The sequence below is a fragment of the Pieris brassicae genome, chromosome 10 (genome assembly GCF_905147105.1).
Source record: "Pieris brassicae chromosome 10, ilPieBrab1.1, whole genome shotgun sequence".
Taxonomy (NCBI): Eukaryota; Metazoa; Arthropoda; class Insecta; order Lepidoptera; family Pieridae; genus Pieris; species Pieris brassicae.
The window spans coordinates 16172898-16193189 of NC_059674.1; the positions used below are offsets into that span (position 1 = coordinate 16172898).

The window sequence follows — 20292 nt, forward strand, 5'->3', positions numbered from 1 at the left end:
ACATCGACAGTTGCCTTACTTTGACGTAACCTGAAGATCAAGTATGTTTACATATATTGAACAGTGGCTCCATCTATTTTTTAAACCAAGAGTGCTTCGGCAGTAATCACATATCATATAATTTACACCTAGAGGCGTAATAATTTAATTCTAGGTTAAGTATCTTAGCTATTTAAAATTCCTAAACAATTGTGAAATGTTAAGTATGGTGTTAATTATAGTCATTCATGTTCATAATTCGTCTTAAGTTTTTGTTGTAATGCCCTTCAAAGGCGAGATTCACTTAATATTAGTTTAACGACGGTACTTCGTTAAAATTTATATTAATTGTAGTTAAACTTAGGTGAAACTTGTATACACTAACTCTAACTCTGTACCAGTATGAAGCTTTGACCTACTGGTTCTAACTGAACATTATTTTTATGTTGTACAATCATAGATATTAAAAAATAGCTTGATCTAATAGCCATACCTGATATATATATATATATATATATATATATATAAAGTCTTTTTTTCAATCATTAAAAATGATTTTGAAAGACAACAACAGCTAACCATATAGTCACTTATTTATAAAATCTAACACTAGTTACATTACATCAAATAAATTACATTATTTACAAGAGTGAATGTGTCTAAAAAGACGCATCGACAGTTTTGTTGATCGCATCATGACGACCGATAATTTGAAAAATTGAAAGAAGGCTTAGCAAAGGCTTCAGATTGTTTTCTATAGTAATTTAAATAGTTTCTGGTAAAATGACATGATATTTTTACGAAATCATATTTCGCGTGTTACGCGTCGCGTAATGCTTTGAGTTAAAGTTGTTAAGTTAACTATTAAGTAATGGGAGAGCAACATTGACACAGATATTTTTTAATTAAAAAGGTGCCCAAAACATACACATGCAATGTTATAATGAATAAACACGTTTTCATTATTATTTATTATTATACATAGCAACGATAATACTGTAACTTTGTACAAAATAATTTTTGAATTAGAATATTTGTATAGTGTTCTATAAAATATAGAAAATAATCAATTATACGTAAAGGTAAGTTAAGTCAGCCTACTGTGTTGATTCTTGATTTTTAAGTCGAAGACGAGTTTCTTCGGAGTAAATTCATACATTGAAAGATTTGTCGTAATTCAAACACAACATTCTATGGTGGTGTCGCTAAGAGCCGCAACTAAGGCGCCCTTCTATAGTTCGATGCCCACTGCATACTATAGAAATTCGACCGTGCCCTCCATGTACGGTTTAAGCATTCGCCCGGTACCGTACAACCCTACCAAAGGCCGAGAGCAATTTTAAAACTTGCACTCGAACCGGGAATCGAACCCAGTACCCCTCACCACAGCAGTCACATACAAAGACCGCTAGGCTATGAGGCCCTTTGCCACCAGCGATACTAGGCCAACACTCCATCACCCTACGAGCAAGTACTACAAGTACATTGAGGATTGGGAAACGCGAACAATTTCGGTAATATTGCTGATCCAGATAACTTGACATGAGAAGAATGCGTATTTGAAAAACGAACAAAATTTTTCTACAATATTTATTCAAATTAAGAACCCTTACTGGGAACCTCACACTACCTTGCCATTGCAAAACCTTCCCTAACTAAAGTATTGAGGTAGCTATAACGAAATGTACATATTATTTGTTTAAGTCTGCGTGACTGTTCATCAAGTGACGCTAACACATCAGGTCATCTCGCCCACGATTATTTCGTGAATGAGCTAATTTATAATGCTAGTTATTCGATCTGGCTTTAACCATATACGATACAGAATTTATAATAATAAAGCCACTTTAATTTCATACCGTTAAAAAATATTACATATCAAATTTAGTTAGTTTTGTTATAGTTTTGTCTTTGCTTACCATAGCTTTTACACATTGAAATAAAACAATTTTTTAACCGGATTACAGCTATTTGTATTATTATAAACTTATAATTATTTTATATAATTTTAAATTTAAATTTTTCCGACGTTTCGCGTGCTTTACAGCGTGCGTGGTCACGGGGACTAGGTAGCAGTAGATAGTTTTGTTAGGACTAGGTAGATTTGTTATTATACTCTTATTCTATGTTAACTAACATTGTTATTTCGGTTTCTTTGTGTTCTGCAGTGTGGAACAACTTTAAGGTTGCCATATTGATCTGTTGTTTGCTTCCCCCATCAGCTACCCCCCAGAAACCTTAACCAAGTCGTCAACCTATCGCTTTTGTGGTCTTCCCACGTTTCTTTTTCCTTGAGTTCCTCCAGCGTTGGCTTCGGCGGTCTTTTATATGTGCACCTTTTATATGTCCACCAATAAGGCCCGCCTATTTCTATTTCAGCAAGCCGTTAGCGCGTCGGTGATCTTCGTTTTTAACCTGATGTGGTCAATTATATTTGTCGATCTTTTTTATTATTAGGATGCTAGACTCTATTGCTCTGTGGGCACTAATTACCTTCGACTTCAATCTTTCCGTGAGCCTAATTTTTGGCTCTCGTATACGAGGTATGGGTCCTCCCATGTTAGTGACCACAACAGTATTTTTAGATCTAGGATATAGTTTAATTTAAAGACTTCTTTTAATGACCAGATCCAATTACAAGTTTTTGGTTCCCTTATTACCACATCTTCCTCATGAATGAATCGATTACAGGATATTTGTTTTCCTAAATATGTATATTTTGTAACATATTCTATTTTAGTTCCACTTATCTTTGTCTTCGTTGCTTTAATTTTTAGACCATTATCTGAACTCGCCTTTGGTAGGGACGAAACCATTGCTTCTAATTATATCCAGAATATATATGGGCTCTTTATTATAACCGCCGTAGTTTAATAGGCTACTCTTATGCAACGTGGATATTGTGATAGGTACTATTCCCAGGAAAACAATATTTATTAGTTATAATTGTATGTTATTATAACGACCGATATGAATATATTTTAAGTAATGAACATTCTTTCCAAAATAAAAAATAAATAAGTAATCAATAGAAAGAATTTAATTTGCTATAATTGTTTGGGTATGTTAATTGCCTTTGCATTTTTTGCTACCAAGTTTTTCTTACTGTAAAAAACAATCAATGAACAAGGCTCATAAGACGTGTAGATAAAACCACTTGTTTATGTACGGATACTTTGACCACGACCTGTGAATTATATCAACCTGATTTGTTGATGGTTTTTTGTTATTGATTGATATGTTCAACATTTTATATTTCACGTGTTGAAGGCTACACTTATAACAGATTTAAAATTTAAATAGTAAATAGAAATATTAAGCTTCGTTTGTTTAGTAAAAAGTCAATTGTTATCTTTCGCTTTATTAATTAGGTTTAGTTCGGATAAGAATAAAAATAGTTTATATTCCAAACTATAAATTGATAAATTTCTATGCATCTTTCATAGAGATAGGCAGAGACTACAGAACTTTTGCCTTATCTTGTCAAACGAAGTTTATCTAAGAAAGCGTTAACTAAATCAGGAAATTTTTAATATCATCTATTCTCAATTTGGTTCGATATTACAAAATTAACATGTCATGTGTTATAATTTAGATTATGATATCCAAACATAGGTTTTTGTATTTTGGTCGCAAAACGCAACTATATTATTTTAAATATAGTTGCGTTGTATAGGCACCCTTTTTTTGGTCAGAAATATAATTCTATGTTAATTTATGAATTCATTTTTATAGTCACAATATTAATGAGTAGAAATACTAAATAGGATAGGCGTGGGATAAAAAAAGTGATAGTTAACTTCAAGGATTCGAGCCGTCATTGTATCAGTAGACTTTTTTATTTATATACATTTGTACTCCTAAGAAATATCGCTAGTCACGGTATTTTTTATTGCTATACACTGAAACAGTCGATTGTCGTAGCGATTCATTTATATGAAATTCTTTATACATATTTGGTATGACAAATGTTGTATAGCTTCATTTAGATAGAACTTACAGGTAAAAGAACAAGATCCTAATAAACCAGTTATTTGAAATCATACTACGACCGAATTAAAGCAGGAGAAAAATCTGAACAAGACAGTTTATGTTTGCACTGGAATATTTATAAACAAATGAAAAGGGTTTATATCGACTTGTGATCATCTGCTTTGGATAGATTTTGGGTTATGGACTCATTCTGCGATGTTTAACGACCAAATGATACCATCGTTCCGCTACTGATAATTTAATAATAATTGATGAAGTCGTCTTTATAATCTGTTTAAAAAAAATCTAATACACATAATTGAATCTTAATTATCCTGATTTACTAAAGTTATCTTATAAATAATAAAGCCTTATTTATAATAATACCATTGACCTTTTGCGGGTCTAAAGGCGGAAAATAAAATAAAATGAAACATACGCATTGTTATTTACGGAAATAACACTAGCACTTAATGTGCTGGGTACAGTACAAAAGGGTTTGCTTTCATTACTTTTTTAAGCAGTTGTACACACTAATTATGAAAACTAACTATTCACTGCTATTTTGGACATGCGTAATGATACTATTGTTATTTTGAAGTGATATTAGGATGATATTTAATTATGATTTCATGCATCAATGTATTTGACATACGATAAGTCATACCTACAATCTATGACGGCCTCGTACTCCGGATATGTACAACTTCTAGACATTAGCCACTGGGGCCTTCGAGTCTGACAGTGAGTTGTTAGAAGAATCAAAGATCCTCCCTTTAGGTCAAAGCCGCACATTCCTTTCTACCTACACACTCGGGGTAATTCAAACTAACAGTTTCTAGTTTCCCTTCACACTTGAGTTATCAATATAAATTTTTAGTGTACGAAAAAACGTTAAGTAAACCACAGTTAAAGATATTGTATAAATAAGTCAAAATTATATTATATTAAATTATATATATTGTGTAATAAGGTTTTGCACTTCGTGAAACTTCTGTTTTTACTGTTTTCTTGAAATAGGGTTGCCTGGAACAAATCACTTGATAATCCATTGCATAAAGTTTTTCTTTTTTTTCATCATATGCAAAAAATTAGATTAAAACAATCAGACTAAATCCAAATACAGGACACAACATTAAAGTGTAATTTAGTTAGTCAATAGCGTGGAAGTGGCAATAGCGATTTCCACGAGCACCATTTGGAGAATACCTACATATAATACACAGCGTAAAAAAAATGTCGGCATACTTTTTCTTTACCACAGTTAAAAATTATGTCTATGGCTCCTCACTACATTAAGGTCAGGGCTACCATACGTATAATTTTTAATACGCTGTAAGTGGCCAGTTATTTGTTCCCGGGCTATTCACGTGTGCAGATTTGAAGATTCAAAAAGAGAACAGATATGGGATTCATACTTAGCGTTGTCTCGATTAAAAATATTATCCTACAATAAAACTTGTTAAATTATTAATATTGTTTTTTGCACAAGTCCAGTAGCTCAGATAACGCAATTTATATATATTTTTACCCAGACTAATTGTAAACCTAAAAAAAATTCAGCACAGATTTTCTGCAAACGTTCAATAAATAATCGTAAAACCGGGGAAAATCATTAAATCACCTTTAAAAGTACTCACGTACAAGTTATGGTGGCTTTATTTTCAATCAAATTTGTAGATATATATGAGAGAAAGTGTATGAAACTGAATACTAAGGTGTAATTTTAATTTATTTGCAAGAAAGTGGTAGATTTAGATCGATCAATCGTAAAAATCCGCACAATCAGCCATATAAAGATAGGCAAGCAAATGTCAAATTAATTTTTATTAAGTCATATAATAAGAACATCAAGACAATTTCATCAGTTAAATTATATATTTATAATTAATTGTCACCAAACTTATGGTCCAAATATACGCCCACGCTATAAAGGCATCTTGCCTTTAGTTTTTTTGATGTTTATTTTATTATTTCATTTCATTTTATGCCTCGACTATTTGAACAGAGAGCAGCTGATATAGCTAGTAGCTACATGTATTGATAGGCCCTTAATGGCGTGTTGCGTGCATGAGTTAATTGTTTGATATTTGTAGATCGTTACAATGAAGGTGATGGACGACGTAACACAGTGAAGGTAAATTTTTGACAAAATGGATTAGTGACGTTTATTGTTAATGTTTACCTAAGTTTATTAAATATATTAACAGAAATGGACTTCATTCGTCTTATGATGATGTTACAAATGTATATATACTCGTATAATCTTCAGCGCAATCTATAGACCAATTGAATCAATAACGAGGAACTCTTCAATTGCGTTGATACATACCTTCTATCCAAAAATATAATTAGTATTGTAACTTAAGATACTAAGTAATGTGAGACAAATATAAAAAAATACGAAATAATAATTTATTTATTGCTCCAAACATTAAGAATAATATCACACTATTATTTGCTATGCGTTTCAGTTAATTAATAATGATAGCCCGTTGAGTCGAAGGTTGATGGTATTCTATTAACATCAAATTGTTCCCCTTTGATTGTTGAACTTGCCTCTTGCGGTGTTAACGATTGTGCGTTTAATTCATTACGATTCGTTTCGGGCTTACCAAATTGTTTGTTCGGTTGCAAATGCCCACTACAACATGCACTGCCAAGAATTGTTGAACCGATCGGACGAGAATCAGCTTCTTTAGACAGTTCAATGTCAGATTGATCTGGTTTGAATTGATCAAAAGTTGGGCCTTGTGATCTGTTAGGAAGTGTAGGAATCCCCTGGGGTGATGATACTGGCTTGAATTCAAACTTTTCAATAACAGAGCCTTTATTATCTAAACTAAGTATAAACTGGGGATTGAGTTGACCATTTATCGGAGGTGTTTCTATTATTTTCTCTTGACTTTTTTCAGGCTTAGCAGGGAAGGATTCTTCGGGTTTATTGTACTGATAGATTGCACCATCATATGTATTAGAAGGTTGAAACTGTGAAGTAGGCATTGGTTCTTGAGGTTTCAAACTTGGAAATGTTGGAAATGGTCCCGTTGATGCAGTAGCTTGGGCAAATGTAGAACTTGGTCTAGTATTGAATGGCGAATTCGTTGGCTGGTTGAATTGTGAGCCAGTATTTGGGGCAAATGAAGAAATTGAAGCTTGAGTAATGCCATTGTTTTGGAATGAACTCGGTAGTTGACCAGTCGTGGATGGTAGAATCGGCTGCGAGGTTGCTTTATTAATATTTCCAAAAGACTGAGGTCTTTGAGTTATTCTACTTTGATCAGATGATGAATTTATTTGCTGGAAGGGCTTGGAAGGTATGTCATAATTATAGGTACCAATGGGCACTTGTGGTCTAAATTGATTAATTATAGTTTGACTGAACGAAGGTACTGTTGGTCGTGGTTGTACAAATGTACTTTGTGGTGGCCTCTTGTTTAAATCCTCAGTGGTTGTCTGTTCATTAAATGAATTGGGGGTTTGTATGTTATAATTTTGTTCTAACATACTTGGAAAGCTACTTCCAAAGGAGGGTTTTGTTGGTGAAAATGAGCCCTGGGGACTTTGAAATACTGGTAGTTTGGAGTTTGGACTAACTAAAGACCCAACTAAGCTGTGTGGCTGATTATTTAGTTGAGATTGAGTAAAATCATTTTGGGATGGAGTTTGAGCACTCGAGTTTGGAAGCGGAGACGTAGGTTTATTATAAAATTCTCCAGAAATTGTTGATATAGTTGACTGTGAAGTTTGCTGGTTTAAAATAAATGGTTGCAGTGACGGCTTATTGTACTGATCGAGTTCTTCAATATTATTTGTGGATTGACTCGGCGGTAATTGATTTTGGTTCTCAAAGTTTTGTTGCTGCTGATTAACGTTTAGTATTGAAGATGTTGTCGGCCTTTGCTGCTTTGGATTTGAATTTGAAGTTGGTCTACTATATTCATAAATATTACTTTCGTATGTTGATCCCGGTTGATTTGTCGGAATACTTTGAATTGCAGATATTTGTTGTTTAATATTTGAATTCTGGCTAAAGCTCTCTATTGATGATTTTTGACTAAAGCCTTGAAGATTTGAAGATCCCTGAGACAATATTGGCTTGTTGTACTGGTAAATTTCGCCATCATATGAAGTAATTGGTTTCTGTGTTAAAAAGTTTTGCTGAGTGACTGATATTCTATTTACATTTTGCTTATCGTCGGATCCTTGAAATGATGGCTTTTGGAATATAGTGTCTGGAGACAATGATGGTTTGTTGTAATTATCAATGTTTTCTACAAATTTATTTGTCAACTGACTCTGTTGTCCGTTATTTTGTATCTTACCAGCTTGAGGTGATGTAAAAAAGTTAGCTGTTGCTGATTCAATCACCTGAGGGGTAAAGGTGTTAACAGGCTTACGGTCTGTTCCAACGTTTGACATTACAGTTGTCTCAAATGGAGTTGTAAGCTCCCTTGATGGCTGGTTGGCCGGTATAATACTTGCTTGTGAACTTAAAGCACCTGATGGCTTTATCTCTTTAAATGGTTTGATTATGTTTCCATTGTTATTTATGGTTGAAACTAAAGAACTAGTTTGTGAGGGCTGTATAGTATTCATTACTTTAAATGGATTTTCTGATGGAAATGCGGCTTGTATGTTATGCTCATTTTGCAAAGGTTGTTGGGAAAGAGGTATTCCAATATCTTGCGATGACGCAGGTTTACCATCATTAATCGATGCATTTAACTTTTCGCCAAAAGTTTTTTGAGAAAACTGTGGACTTGTAGTGATTGTTTGCTGATTAAAATTTTGTGAGGGATTTGTTTCTCCAAACCTATTGCTGGTAAAGAAACTTGCTTGGGTGATATCTGGTTTGATAATGAGCCCTGCAGTAGTGTCAGTTGCGAGATTAGGTGTGCCTTCTGATGTTTGAAATTTGATCTGGTTAGCTTGTTCCTTATTATTCAAGATACCTGCCTGTGTACCAAAGTTAGGTTTAAACGCCTGATTGTTCTGATTGATGAAGAAGCTTGAAGGGGAATTAGATCCAGGTCGATTGGCAACTTTATTTGATTGTCTGTCGTTATATCCATCATTATCGCTGCTGTCTGAGTAATCACCGGCGGTATTGTACTTCTGCGCGTCGTAGGAGCCTGTAAAGAGAAAATGAAAGTTAGTTGATCATTTGTCAACGCCTCTGACTAGTATTTATGAGCCGCTTAAACATTCATCAAATAATACAATGGGATTACACTAATCGGTCTTGTCGCAGATTTTCTTGTGATTTAATAGTAATTATAATGAAAAGGATTTAGTAACTAATATCGGTAGATCAGTTTTATAAAATTTAATGCGTTAATATTTTATTTGATGTTGGTTAGTAATTTTTGGTAATTATTTAATCATTTAACGTTGAACGTTCTATTTATTACAATTTCAATATCTATTAATGCTTTTTATTGGTTTGATAATTATATACTGCACTTTCTTTGGACTTCAATCCAAATATGAGCAGGGGATATAGTATTATTGATTAAAGTAATAAAAACAAGTCTAAAATGGCAGCTAAGTACCAATTAAACGTCTATTTTTAACTGTTTTTGTGCTAGAATAATTGTTATGACATTTAAATTTTTTACACAAAATGACAAGGTTAATGAAACCTTTCACTTAATACAACGGATTGTCAGATAAAAAGCAATTTCAGGATAACGACATTTCCGGAAATATTACGTTAAAAATAGGTTAAATTTTTTGAAAAAAATATGTGAGAAGATTACATTAATGGCATTTATGTGTACTAAAATACAGAAATGATCTTTGAAACAAACAACTGTTGAAAGCTTCTTCCTGAAACCATGGGTCATGCTTTATGGTATTTGTTCGCGTATTAGCTTATAATCGATTTACTTTGGGTTACTACTTTAATTTGTCTCAATAATCTAATTATAATATTAATCAATTATGAGTTCTAAAATCTTAAAACTTAAACTAAGGCGCCACTGTAATTTGCTCGGCGCATTAAATCAAAGGAGTCGTAAATGTTTGGTAATATTTAAATATTGTAATGTATTACGTTCTTAAAAAAACGCTGTTTACATTAAGTGACCATAGTTTCCGTGGGTGAACCTGCTCGTGAACAGGTTTATATTATATTGATTTCATTACTTCCGTATAAAAATTGCTTTCACATAAACTTTTGTTTATCATAACAACTATAAATTATCGTGTTAAACGCGCAGCAAAACTGTTTTGTACATTATGACGTCCAATGAAACGGACAAATGTTATCGTCCAGTTTGTGACGGTTATAATTATTCGCCAAAACAATTTCTGTTTTAATTATTCTTTGGATAAATCTTGCATTTTACTGAGCCACGGAGGCTGTTACAACAGGGAATTAAGAAGTGTAATTAAAAAAGCTCCAAAGCTTCTATTTCGATTCCCATACATTTCTATCGACAACAATTAAACTAACTATTAAAATTTATATCATCACGATAATGAAATCCATCTCCCAATTACATGTTCGGAAGCTATCAAGTCATTTATTTCATTTAATCGATCGTAGAATCGAGTTAAGATTCGGTCAACGACCTCGCCCATTAATAAAATATTTATCAGATAAACAATAACTTTTAAGTTTATCGCTTTTAACAGTAATTTTTAACTGCAAGATTTTATTTATGATAATAGATTAATAATGAACAGTGACAATATATGAAATTACATTATTATAATAATAGGCTCGCGTTAAATACCAAAGCTGACGTTAGAAAATTTCTAGAAGTAACTAGAAAGTAACCAAACCCTATTGGCATAATGGTTTAGTGCTCATGCGCATAATGGAGGCTTTTTAGTAATAGCTTTTTAATTTTTATTTGATATCTATTTTTAAGTTACACACACTTTAAAATAAGACAAATAAATAAAATGGGATCAATCCAGCCCAGTAAAATGGCCAGTAGAAAATATTATAATACATAATTTGTCATGTCAAACATAAACTACATCTTTTTATCTTATTTTTTCTTATGAGCTTATATAAAAATTGTAGAATTTTTACATTATATTCCTTTGCTGGATTGATCATTATTTAAGGTTAAGTACCTGATCAGGTAATGCCTACAAACCCAAATGTGTTATTTTCAACAAAAAATATGTATACTCACCATCATCAATCAAACCCGCAGCTTCATCTTTAGCATTCTGCTCCAAGGCCTTCAAAATTTCTGGTGGAATTGGTGGGGGTGTTGGCAAATGAGCTCCTTTAGGCTGGAACCCGTCCTCGTCAGCTGTATACGTCACGGTGTAGACTTGCCCATCATCACCAGTATAAGAATATCCTCCTTCCGCCTTTACTCCATCGACAGCGACAGCCTTTTCAGCAGCGCTTATACCATTATCCGTTTGGTACAAATAGTTGTAGCTATCAGGGGTCAAATTGTTCTCAAGCCTTAGTATGTTGGAGGCACGATCACGACTGGCCTGAACCCTCTCTGGCCTATTAAAGTCTACAAAACCTTGCGGAAGAAAAGAAGCTCCACCCTGAAGATGTTTGTCCCTGAATGCTGCTTCTCCAACTTTTGAGTTTGTGGACCCGTAGCTGATTCTTGAAGCTCCCAGACCTGTCTGCCCAGATTGATCTGAGGTTCTAATTCCAACTGCGGCATCAACCACGACTCCTTGATGGTCGTTCTCATAACTTCCGATAGGTAGGTTCGGAGGTTGTAGGATATCTGATGAGCCCCCAGCCGCTTTAGCTGAAGATGGCGGAAGATATCTGTGGTCTAGATTTGCGGAGCTGCAGACCGCTATTAAAGCGGTGAAGATAATCTGGAAAAATCAATATGTACTGTTAACTTTTATTTCTTTAAAAATCAGAGTTTTAGCCATACATTAGCTATTATAAAATTGACAAAAATATTCAAAAATCTTATTTTTTTAATACTACAGCCATTTCCAATTAACCAAGCTTCACAGGAAGCACTTATTCACAACACAATCACAAAAGCTCGTTACCGCTTTCATCCTTAAGCACAGCTCCACACTGATGAGTAACCACACACTGATGCCCAGAAAAAACGACTTTTGCTTTTTATATTGATACCAAACTCATCCAAAAAAACGTGCTTATAGCTTTTCACCAACTTGTTAATGCATTCTCATACCGCACTATATTTCTTATTGCGATTAGCATAAGGTTTAAAGTATGATCGTTTCGCTGAACATTGCTGCTCCGATTCTGATGCAGGCATAGACTTCAAGTTCAAGTGCCTACAACAGTGATTAACACACGATTTTAATTGGGAATGAATCGGTTTAATGAAGATCTAAAATGCCTTTATGTGTGTCGTGAAATGTTATACTAATAGGATAAGGTCAAAATTGTGTCAAGGAATTTATAAAAAAAATATTTATAATTAATATCTGTCTATATTTTGTTAATGGGTTATACTCTCGTTTATATTAGAATTTTGTTCACAAAGAGAAAACTGTAAGGACCGTGCAAGCTTTTGACTATTATGACTTGAGCCGGCCGGTCCCAGCTTGCTTGTTGGAAATTAATATAACCTATGTTACTCAGATATAATGAAGCCCTCAAATGGTGAAAGAGTATTTAAAATCCGACAGTAGTTTTTTGAACGTATTCATTATAAAAATATGTTTGATATTAGTATAGGTAGATTATACAACAAAACCAGATCTATTAAAACTTATATTATTTATTATTTCTTAGTCAACATATTTACATTATTACGACAAAAGGATTCCTTTAATATTAACTATAGATCCTTTATACTATTTTACTACGTTTGGTTATCCTGTCATAAAGAAAGAAGGAATATGATTTTATAAGGATGTAAGATGTAGCACATGTGATATGTATGTATGACCTATACCAGCGCGTGACACACGATTAATACTTTTATTTTATAATATGATCAATCATTGTCTATAAATAAGTATCCTTTTATTAAAGGCTTGTAAAATAATTTCATTGTATTTAATACATTAATAGAGTACAGCGGGGCCATCCGTGTCAGCCTTTTTAAATTTTCTGAATTCATCAGAAGATTGAAAGTAGCATTAAAAACCACTCACGCGCCTTGAAAATGTAAAAATAGTTCATCGCGGATGTATTTTTTTTAATTCGTTGATGGTTAAGTGATTAAAATGTCGTCCCATAATACTGCAACGTGGTAGCAATTCATTGACATTTTCACTCATGCGCATGGTATGTACGAACCTAATTGGTTACGTACCATCTGCACTTGTATTTTGACTTAGTATTTTTTTTTACATAAACAACACACATAAAACATTTAATTTAACACAAGTTATGTGTGTTTGTGTCTACGAAGATATTATCTAATTCTTTTTAATACGTTTACAACTGTATATGTAAAGAAACAATTCTTTTTTGTGTAAAATGATGCAAACGGACAGGAGGCTCACCTGATCAGATGTTAAATAATACCCCCGCCCACTCATCTCACACTTACATTGGCAGAAGGCTCGCAATTGCGTAGCCGGCCTTTTAAGAATTAGTACGCTCTTTCATTGTAAGACGAATCGGTTCGCCATTTAGTTTAGCGACATCAAGAACATGCTACAATTGGTACGCCCACATCATTCCCTGAATCGCCACCACTCAGCCTAAATACATCTCGACTTCAGCCACTGGTCATCTTTTCTTTCCTCTGTATCGACACCTACAATCTGCGCTTACAATTCACTGCGATCGTCATACCCTGAAACGCGTTAATGAAGTTATTCCGACCCTTAAGCATATATCTCTCTCTCGATATTAGCCACTGGGGCCTTCGGGATGACCAGTCAGTGGTTAGTCTGATCGAGGATCCTCCTTTTGCTTTGGAAGACAGTACCTTCCATCCTCCACACGGTCTTCGTTCCTCTACAAGTGTTTACATATAATAATTACATACTAGAAATATGTACATACATACAATGCAGACGAGTGTGTAATCAACTTAAGAGATTACCAACAATACGAAAAACATCAGATTACTGACACTGAATACGATACAATAATAATGGGAATCCCAAATATTTAAACCCGTTTCAGGGGATTTTTATGTTTCTCCAACAATCTCCTGATAACTGTTGGTTTCATTATCTTAACAACATATATATTTCTATGAAAACATTGGCTATCAAATGGGCTTCCTATAGAGGGACGGCTAATGTCAATTATGACACATTTTAGTTAAATTAACCTTAGCCTGTTATTGTAATAAGTTTAAAGTAAGATTTTACTCCTATAGGTTAAAGCCAATACGTTTGAGATATTAGGTCCTTACATATGAAATTGGCGTTTTGTATGGGAGGAACAAAAATTCGAATATTTTTAAATAATATTTAATTAATCATTTGCAAGTGCATAGAAAACAATGGTTCAAGTATGAACCATTGTTTTCTATGCACTTTTGCCATCTTATAGGTGAACTACCTATGATAATTGATCCCTTTACTAAAAAAAACAGTCGGACGGGAATCAATAAAATCTGTGAAGGCGATTTGGACTGCCCCATCAGAGTTAAATTTTTTCCCTTGCAAGAAGTTGTCCAAATTTCGAAAAAAATGGTAATCTGTTGGGGCAAGGTTCGGGGAGTACGGATGATGTCTTAGACATTCCACTTGAAGCTCTTCTAATTTGGTAGCCGACTGTTGTGCAGTGTGTAGTCTAGCGTTATCGTGAAGCAGTGGCGTGGAGCGATTGACCAGCCTTGGTTATTTAGTCGCTAGCTTTTCCATCATGGTTTGCAATTGCTGACAATAGACATCAGCCGTAACAGTCTGGCCAGATTTGAGAAAACTGCAATGAACAATACCGGCACTAGTCCACCAAACGCTTACAAGTAACTTTTTTGGGGTTAATTTTCGCTTGGCTGGCTGGCCAGGATCCAACCATTGCGCTGAGCGCTTCCGATTATCGTAAAGAATCCATTTTTCATCACAGGTAATGATTAGGTTTAAAGTACCTTCATTATTATGCCGGTTCAGTAATGTAACGCAGCAGTCGACGCGCGTTTGCCAGTTTGCTTCAGTCAATTCGTGAGGTACCCACCTTTCAAGCTTTTTAATCTTCCCAATTTGCTTCAAGTGAATTAAAACAGTTTTATAACTAACACCGTAGCCTGCAGCTTACTCGGACGTGGTTTGCGATGAATCCGCTTCCACAATAGCCTTCAATACTTCATTATCAACTTGGGTCTCAGGCCGTCCACGGGGCTTGTTCTGCAGGTCGAAATTTCCTGATCGAAAACGTTGGAACCAAAAACGAACTGTGTTTTCTTTTGCAACATGCCCGCCATACACATCATTCACCATTCGAGTCGTTTCCGCAGCACTAGTGCCACGGTGGAACTCGTACTCGTAAATAATGCGATACTTTAAGTTTTCCATTTTGTAAAATGAGTGATGCAAACATAAAAAACATTTAAAAAAAACAAATGAATGACGGTCATCGAAGCACAAAAATACATCAGTAAATAGCTGTACAAAGTTGAATTTGGAATTCCTAACCAAAGAGGAGGTATTTGAGGTCAAAGTAGCCAGTACGACAAAACGCCAATTTCATATGTAAGGACCTAATATATTCAAGTCAAACTTAACGATGTCTCGACTATGAATCTTATCCTGTGGTCCCATATTCACTAACAATCTTAAGCAACATCTCAAACTGTCCTATGCTGAAAGCGAAAGTATTCTTCTTATAACACAGTAGTTAATTATATAATTGTAGGTTTCATATAGAATTCATTAAGTGAAGTAACTAGTATTCATACGTCAAATGGAAGAGACTGCCCACGACAAAGGGAATGCTGGTGTGGGGTCTAGAGCAACTTCTCTTTTAACTATACATACTTTTTTATTATGTGTAATAAAGATTTTTTGTTTCATTATTTCTTTATGACCTACATTGCGTGCCTATTTCCGTATCGCTGGATTTTAAACGTCTCCTTCGGTTTCGAGGTTGTCAGTGGTGTTTATTACAGGTTTATTTTGTAAATGTATCCATTAATCGACAGAGGAATTGATGAAGGAACACAAATCCTACGTTGTAGAATATTTAACTTACATAGCATGTATATCAACGAACTTAATATTATTTATTTACAGGACATTGAAATGCATTAAAAAAAGAATTATGCATTGGTAAGTAAGTCTATTTGTAGAAAAGAAAAAACTAGCAAAACATAAACTTATGTTACGTTTTGCTAGTATATTTTTAAAGCACAGTCCTATAAAACAAACCCTTTACCAATAAAAATCACTCTACTCCTCTTTTCGTTGACACTCTTCTTAAAACCACAGCCATCATCGGAATTCTTGACATATCGAAAGACGTTCAGTTTCGCGGTTATTTGGAGGGAAAGGCTAATTTAGCCTCCAAAAAGCAAGGCAAGACGGTACTTCACTTTGGGCTACCTCTTGCTACTGTATAAATCGCAAATTTCGCCCTACATGGAGTATTGTTCTCACCTCTGGGCGGGAGCTCTTCAGTACCTCTGTGGTTATAGTGTCTTTAAAAAGAGTCGTAGGGACAAAGGATGTTTTTCAAATGCAACATGTAACTGCTACTCTTTATCTACGATTTATACACCATACGTTAACGAACTCGGAATGCGGAAGTTTTCATTAAATAAACATTCCTTGAATGTTAAATCTCATACGGATTCGCTACACATAGGCCCTTGAGCACTGACAAGCGTTAAATTCACCAGAATATTGTTTTATTCCGGATTTATGAGGTGATTAAATTATCTATATTGTATATTATAAGTACCTGTCAATCACAAGTTATTTAAAGTTTACTGTTGATTAACTTTAATTTATGTTCAACCCAACTAGGGTTATGCGCACAAGCTGCTAGATTTGACTTTAAATAAATGATGAAACGTGATGAAAAATAGTTTTTAGTTGTGACAATAGCTTAGACTAGATAAATAAGTTATTTGTGTTAGTTATTCAGTAGTAAATGTAGTAGTAATTGTCATTTGAAAGGCGTATTTAGACGCCAATCAAAAATCGTTATATAATTTAGATTTTTTGATCATTAACAGTTAAACGTGCTAACTGCCCAAGCCTTTTTGATATGATTCTGGTGTATGATGGGGATAAAATAGAGAGACTGGGTTCCAAGCAAGAATCTGAGGCGGAAGTCACAACTACGTATGTTATTATGCGCGCACACTCCAAGTTGGTTGGCGAGCGCGCGCCCTTCACGATACATACAAATATATGTATATATATTTACATAGAAAACGGGTAGGAGGCTTATCTGATGTGTAGTGATAGCGCCGCCCATAGACACTCACATTTCCAGATGCTCACAAGTGAACCAATAATATACATTTGAGTACTGAGTTCAATGTTCAGTAGGATCAAGCTTTTGAAATATATTACACATGAATTGTCTCTAAATTTAAGAAATTATAACTAGAACAAGGGACGTAACACATGTAAACCGGATATATTAAGGAAAAAGACGGACTTAGATATAAAAACAAAAGTTATCGTTATAAAATTTTATATTAATACGCTCGTATATTTTCATTACCGCAAAAACAGAATTATGTTATTTCACCGAATGAGGAAAATACGTAAATACGTAAGCGACGTTTTTAATTATTGTAAATTAATATTCACTACTGATTGTGAAATCTCTTGTAAAATTCTAATTAACAGCAACACAATTAAGGTTTTATTATACATATTTGTCAATTTTTGAAGAAGAGTACGTAATGAACCAGCCATGATTCCCGCTGTTATTTTTTTTAAATGAAATGGGAACGTTCTAAATTTAAAAACTTTACGTCAACTTGTTGTCAAAATCTTTTAATTTTACACGGTTCTAATCGATCGTATTTATATAGATAATTAAGTAATAATTGTAAAAGTGTTTTATTTGACCTATAATGAAAGGGAAGCTATAACAGCCCACACAATGACATTTACAAATCTCTTGTTATATGCCACTTAGTATATAACTGTGTAATAATAATATTAACTTAATGGAGTATGTTTATGTGTATTTGAGCTACTATTTTAGTGCTCTACCTTATAGCATTCCTAATAGAATAGCTAGTTTCTTAATCAGTATAATTATAACAAATACTATGTAATCTTACTAGTAGATGTACTTTAATTATTATGTTGTTATGTTAACATTTATTATGTGGCGGTGGAAAAAAAATGAGTAAATCTTTTCAGTTCACTGTATTACAGATTACAATGACAAAATAAATATGATTAAAAATATAGTGAACGATATACTACATGTTACACACTAACTTATATCTGGAAGTTATAATATTCCAATAAAAATATCTACGTACATTAAAAAATAAATTTTAATCGCCATTTTTAATGAAATGTTCGCTACATGAAATCTCTAAAAAGTTAGTTAGTTTAAGTAAGATATTTTATAACTCGAAGTTGAAGATAGGAATTCTGACTGTGTTCCTACCCAACTAAAAAGTGTTTTTAAGGTTAAGGCTATTACTACGACCGTATTAATATGCTACGGAGCGTTACAAAAATTATTTACTTCAAAAAATATACACTAGATTAATTATCCTTGTGTGCAAAGCTACGTTTATTATTATAATACAAGAGCAACGAACTTTCATTTTGTAAAAATTTGTCAACTAACCGTTAAAACGGTTCATGGCGATTAGTATCTGAGACAGGACTGTGAGAGCAATTAATCAAACCATTGAGAACTTGTCAAGTTAAGTAATAAATTAGTCTATTATTAATTATGGTTAGTCTTCGGCAACCGCCTTCATGGATTTAGTTATTCGCAAAGAAGCTTAGATGTTGTTTTACAGATTGGTTATCTTATTTTCTATTCGATTAGGTAATGACGGCTTTTTCTATGTTAACATCATGTTTAAAAAGAAGAGGAATTTAATATTTACCTTTATTGAAAGTATAAGTACATTTTACTGATAAAGGTTATTATTTGTTTTTTTTTTAAGATCAACTAATACACATATTCATATATTTTTTTATATATTCTTCATATAACCTGAAAGACTATCAAATATATACATTTTCAACATTAAAATAGTCCTCGTCGAAACGAAATACAGTCAATTCTGTGGATCATGTGTATGACATTTTTTTTTAATTTCATTGTTACAAATGCATTAAAAAAATTTTTCATCTTTTTTTGCATTTATAAGAAATTAGACTACTAAGTTGTGTCAAAACCATGATGAAACCTGTTACCCTGTCTAATCTTTTGTGTTACACGCCGTGGATGTTGTAGGACTTGCCAATTGATGTCTTCGGTATGTTATTCTTCAACATATCAGCAAGAATTTATTTTTTATTGGTAATAGTAGAAACATTACAGTAACGTAACGCTAGTTCACTAGAAAATAAAATAATTGGTGCATATGACAAAATAAAACCATACACAGTCGAACTTGAACGCTTAATTTCAGGAACACGTATTTTCTATTAGAATTAATCCAAAAATATGGTTACACGTTAGTATTAGTAGGACTATTTTCTAGAATCCTTTAAATATATGGAGATTGGGTCAAGGTTTCTAGAGCTTCCGTGAATACGTGATTGAGCGTATTCTCACGGCACACGAGTTATTTGAAGCTGATCCGAAAAGCACGTTTTAGTCCGGAACGCACATTACCGCTGACTGGATAATTGGTCCCAAGTACAAGTCTGTTTTGGGAATCCGGAACTTAGTATTTTTATATATTAACTTAGAACCTAAACTTTGTTACTAAGCTATTTAGCATAATAATCCTATTTCACCATACCTCTTGCTGATAGTGGACAAATCTTCGTTTTTAATATTATTATGTACTTAAGATGTCATGTGGAACAAAGTGTAATGATTGCAGGTCCTTACAAACGTTTTGTAAAATAAAAAACTTAGCGTAAAGCATTTGATATACATTTATTTTTTTGACTTTCATTTTTATTTATATAGATAACACAATGTACACTTACATTGTGTTATCTATATAAATAAATGATTTTGATATTTTAATTGTGATATGATTGTCATTATTCTACATAGTAATGGTTTATTGTATTTATGGAAAATATGATTGACGAATGCAATAACATTTTTATTAAAACACATCTAAAGTAGAATTTATAATAGTTGCACTTACTGTATAAAATAAGTACCTACTCATAATATTTAAAATCTAATTTATAAGAACAAGGGGACAACTATCTATCTTATTTCACTCAATTGTGTTGAAGCTGAGATGAAAATAGATATACTTTTTTTATAAAACGGTGCAATTAAAGTTTTAGTTGTTACAAGTCATTTTCTTAAGTTATAGTAAA

The 20292-nt window shown here is 33.3% G+C and overlaps 1 protein-coding gene across 1 annotated transcript; it reads right to left on the reverse strand.

Moving 5' to 3' along the window:
• Positions 1-6408: 6408 nt before the first annotated feature.
• Positions 6409-11964, reverse strand: LOC123715103. Its single transcript, XM_045669929.1, has 3 exons — positions 11956-11964; positions 11106-11769; positions 6409-9086 (listed from the first exon to the last, which is right to left on the reverse strand). The coding sequence occupies exons 1-3, from the start codon at positions 11962-11964 to the stop codon at positions 6430-6432; spliced, it is 3330 nt and encodes a 1109-aa protein (XP_045525885.1). The 3' UTR covers positions 6409-6429.
• Positions 11965-20292: the final 8328 nt, after the last annotated feature.

What these genes read in the sequence shown, in the direction of transcription:
- LOC123715103 (XM_045669929.1), bottom strand. An exon ending in TGCGGGTTTGATTGATGATG is followed by an intron (nt 9,087 to 11,105) that starts GTGAGTATACAT and finishes TTCTCTTTACAG; the next exon opens with GCTCCTACGACGCGCAGAAG.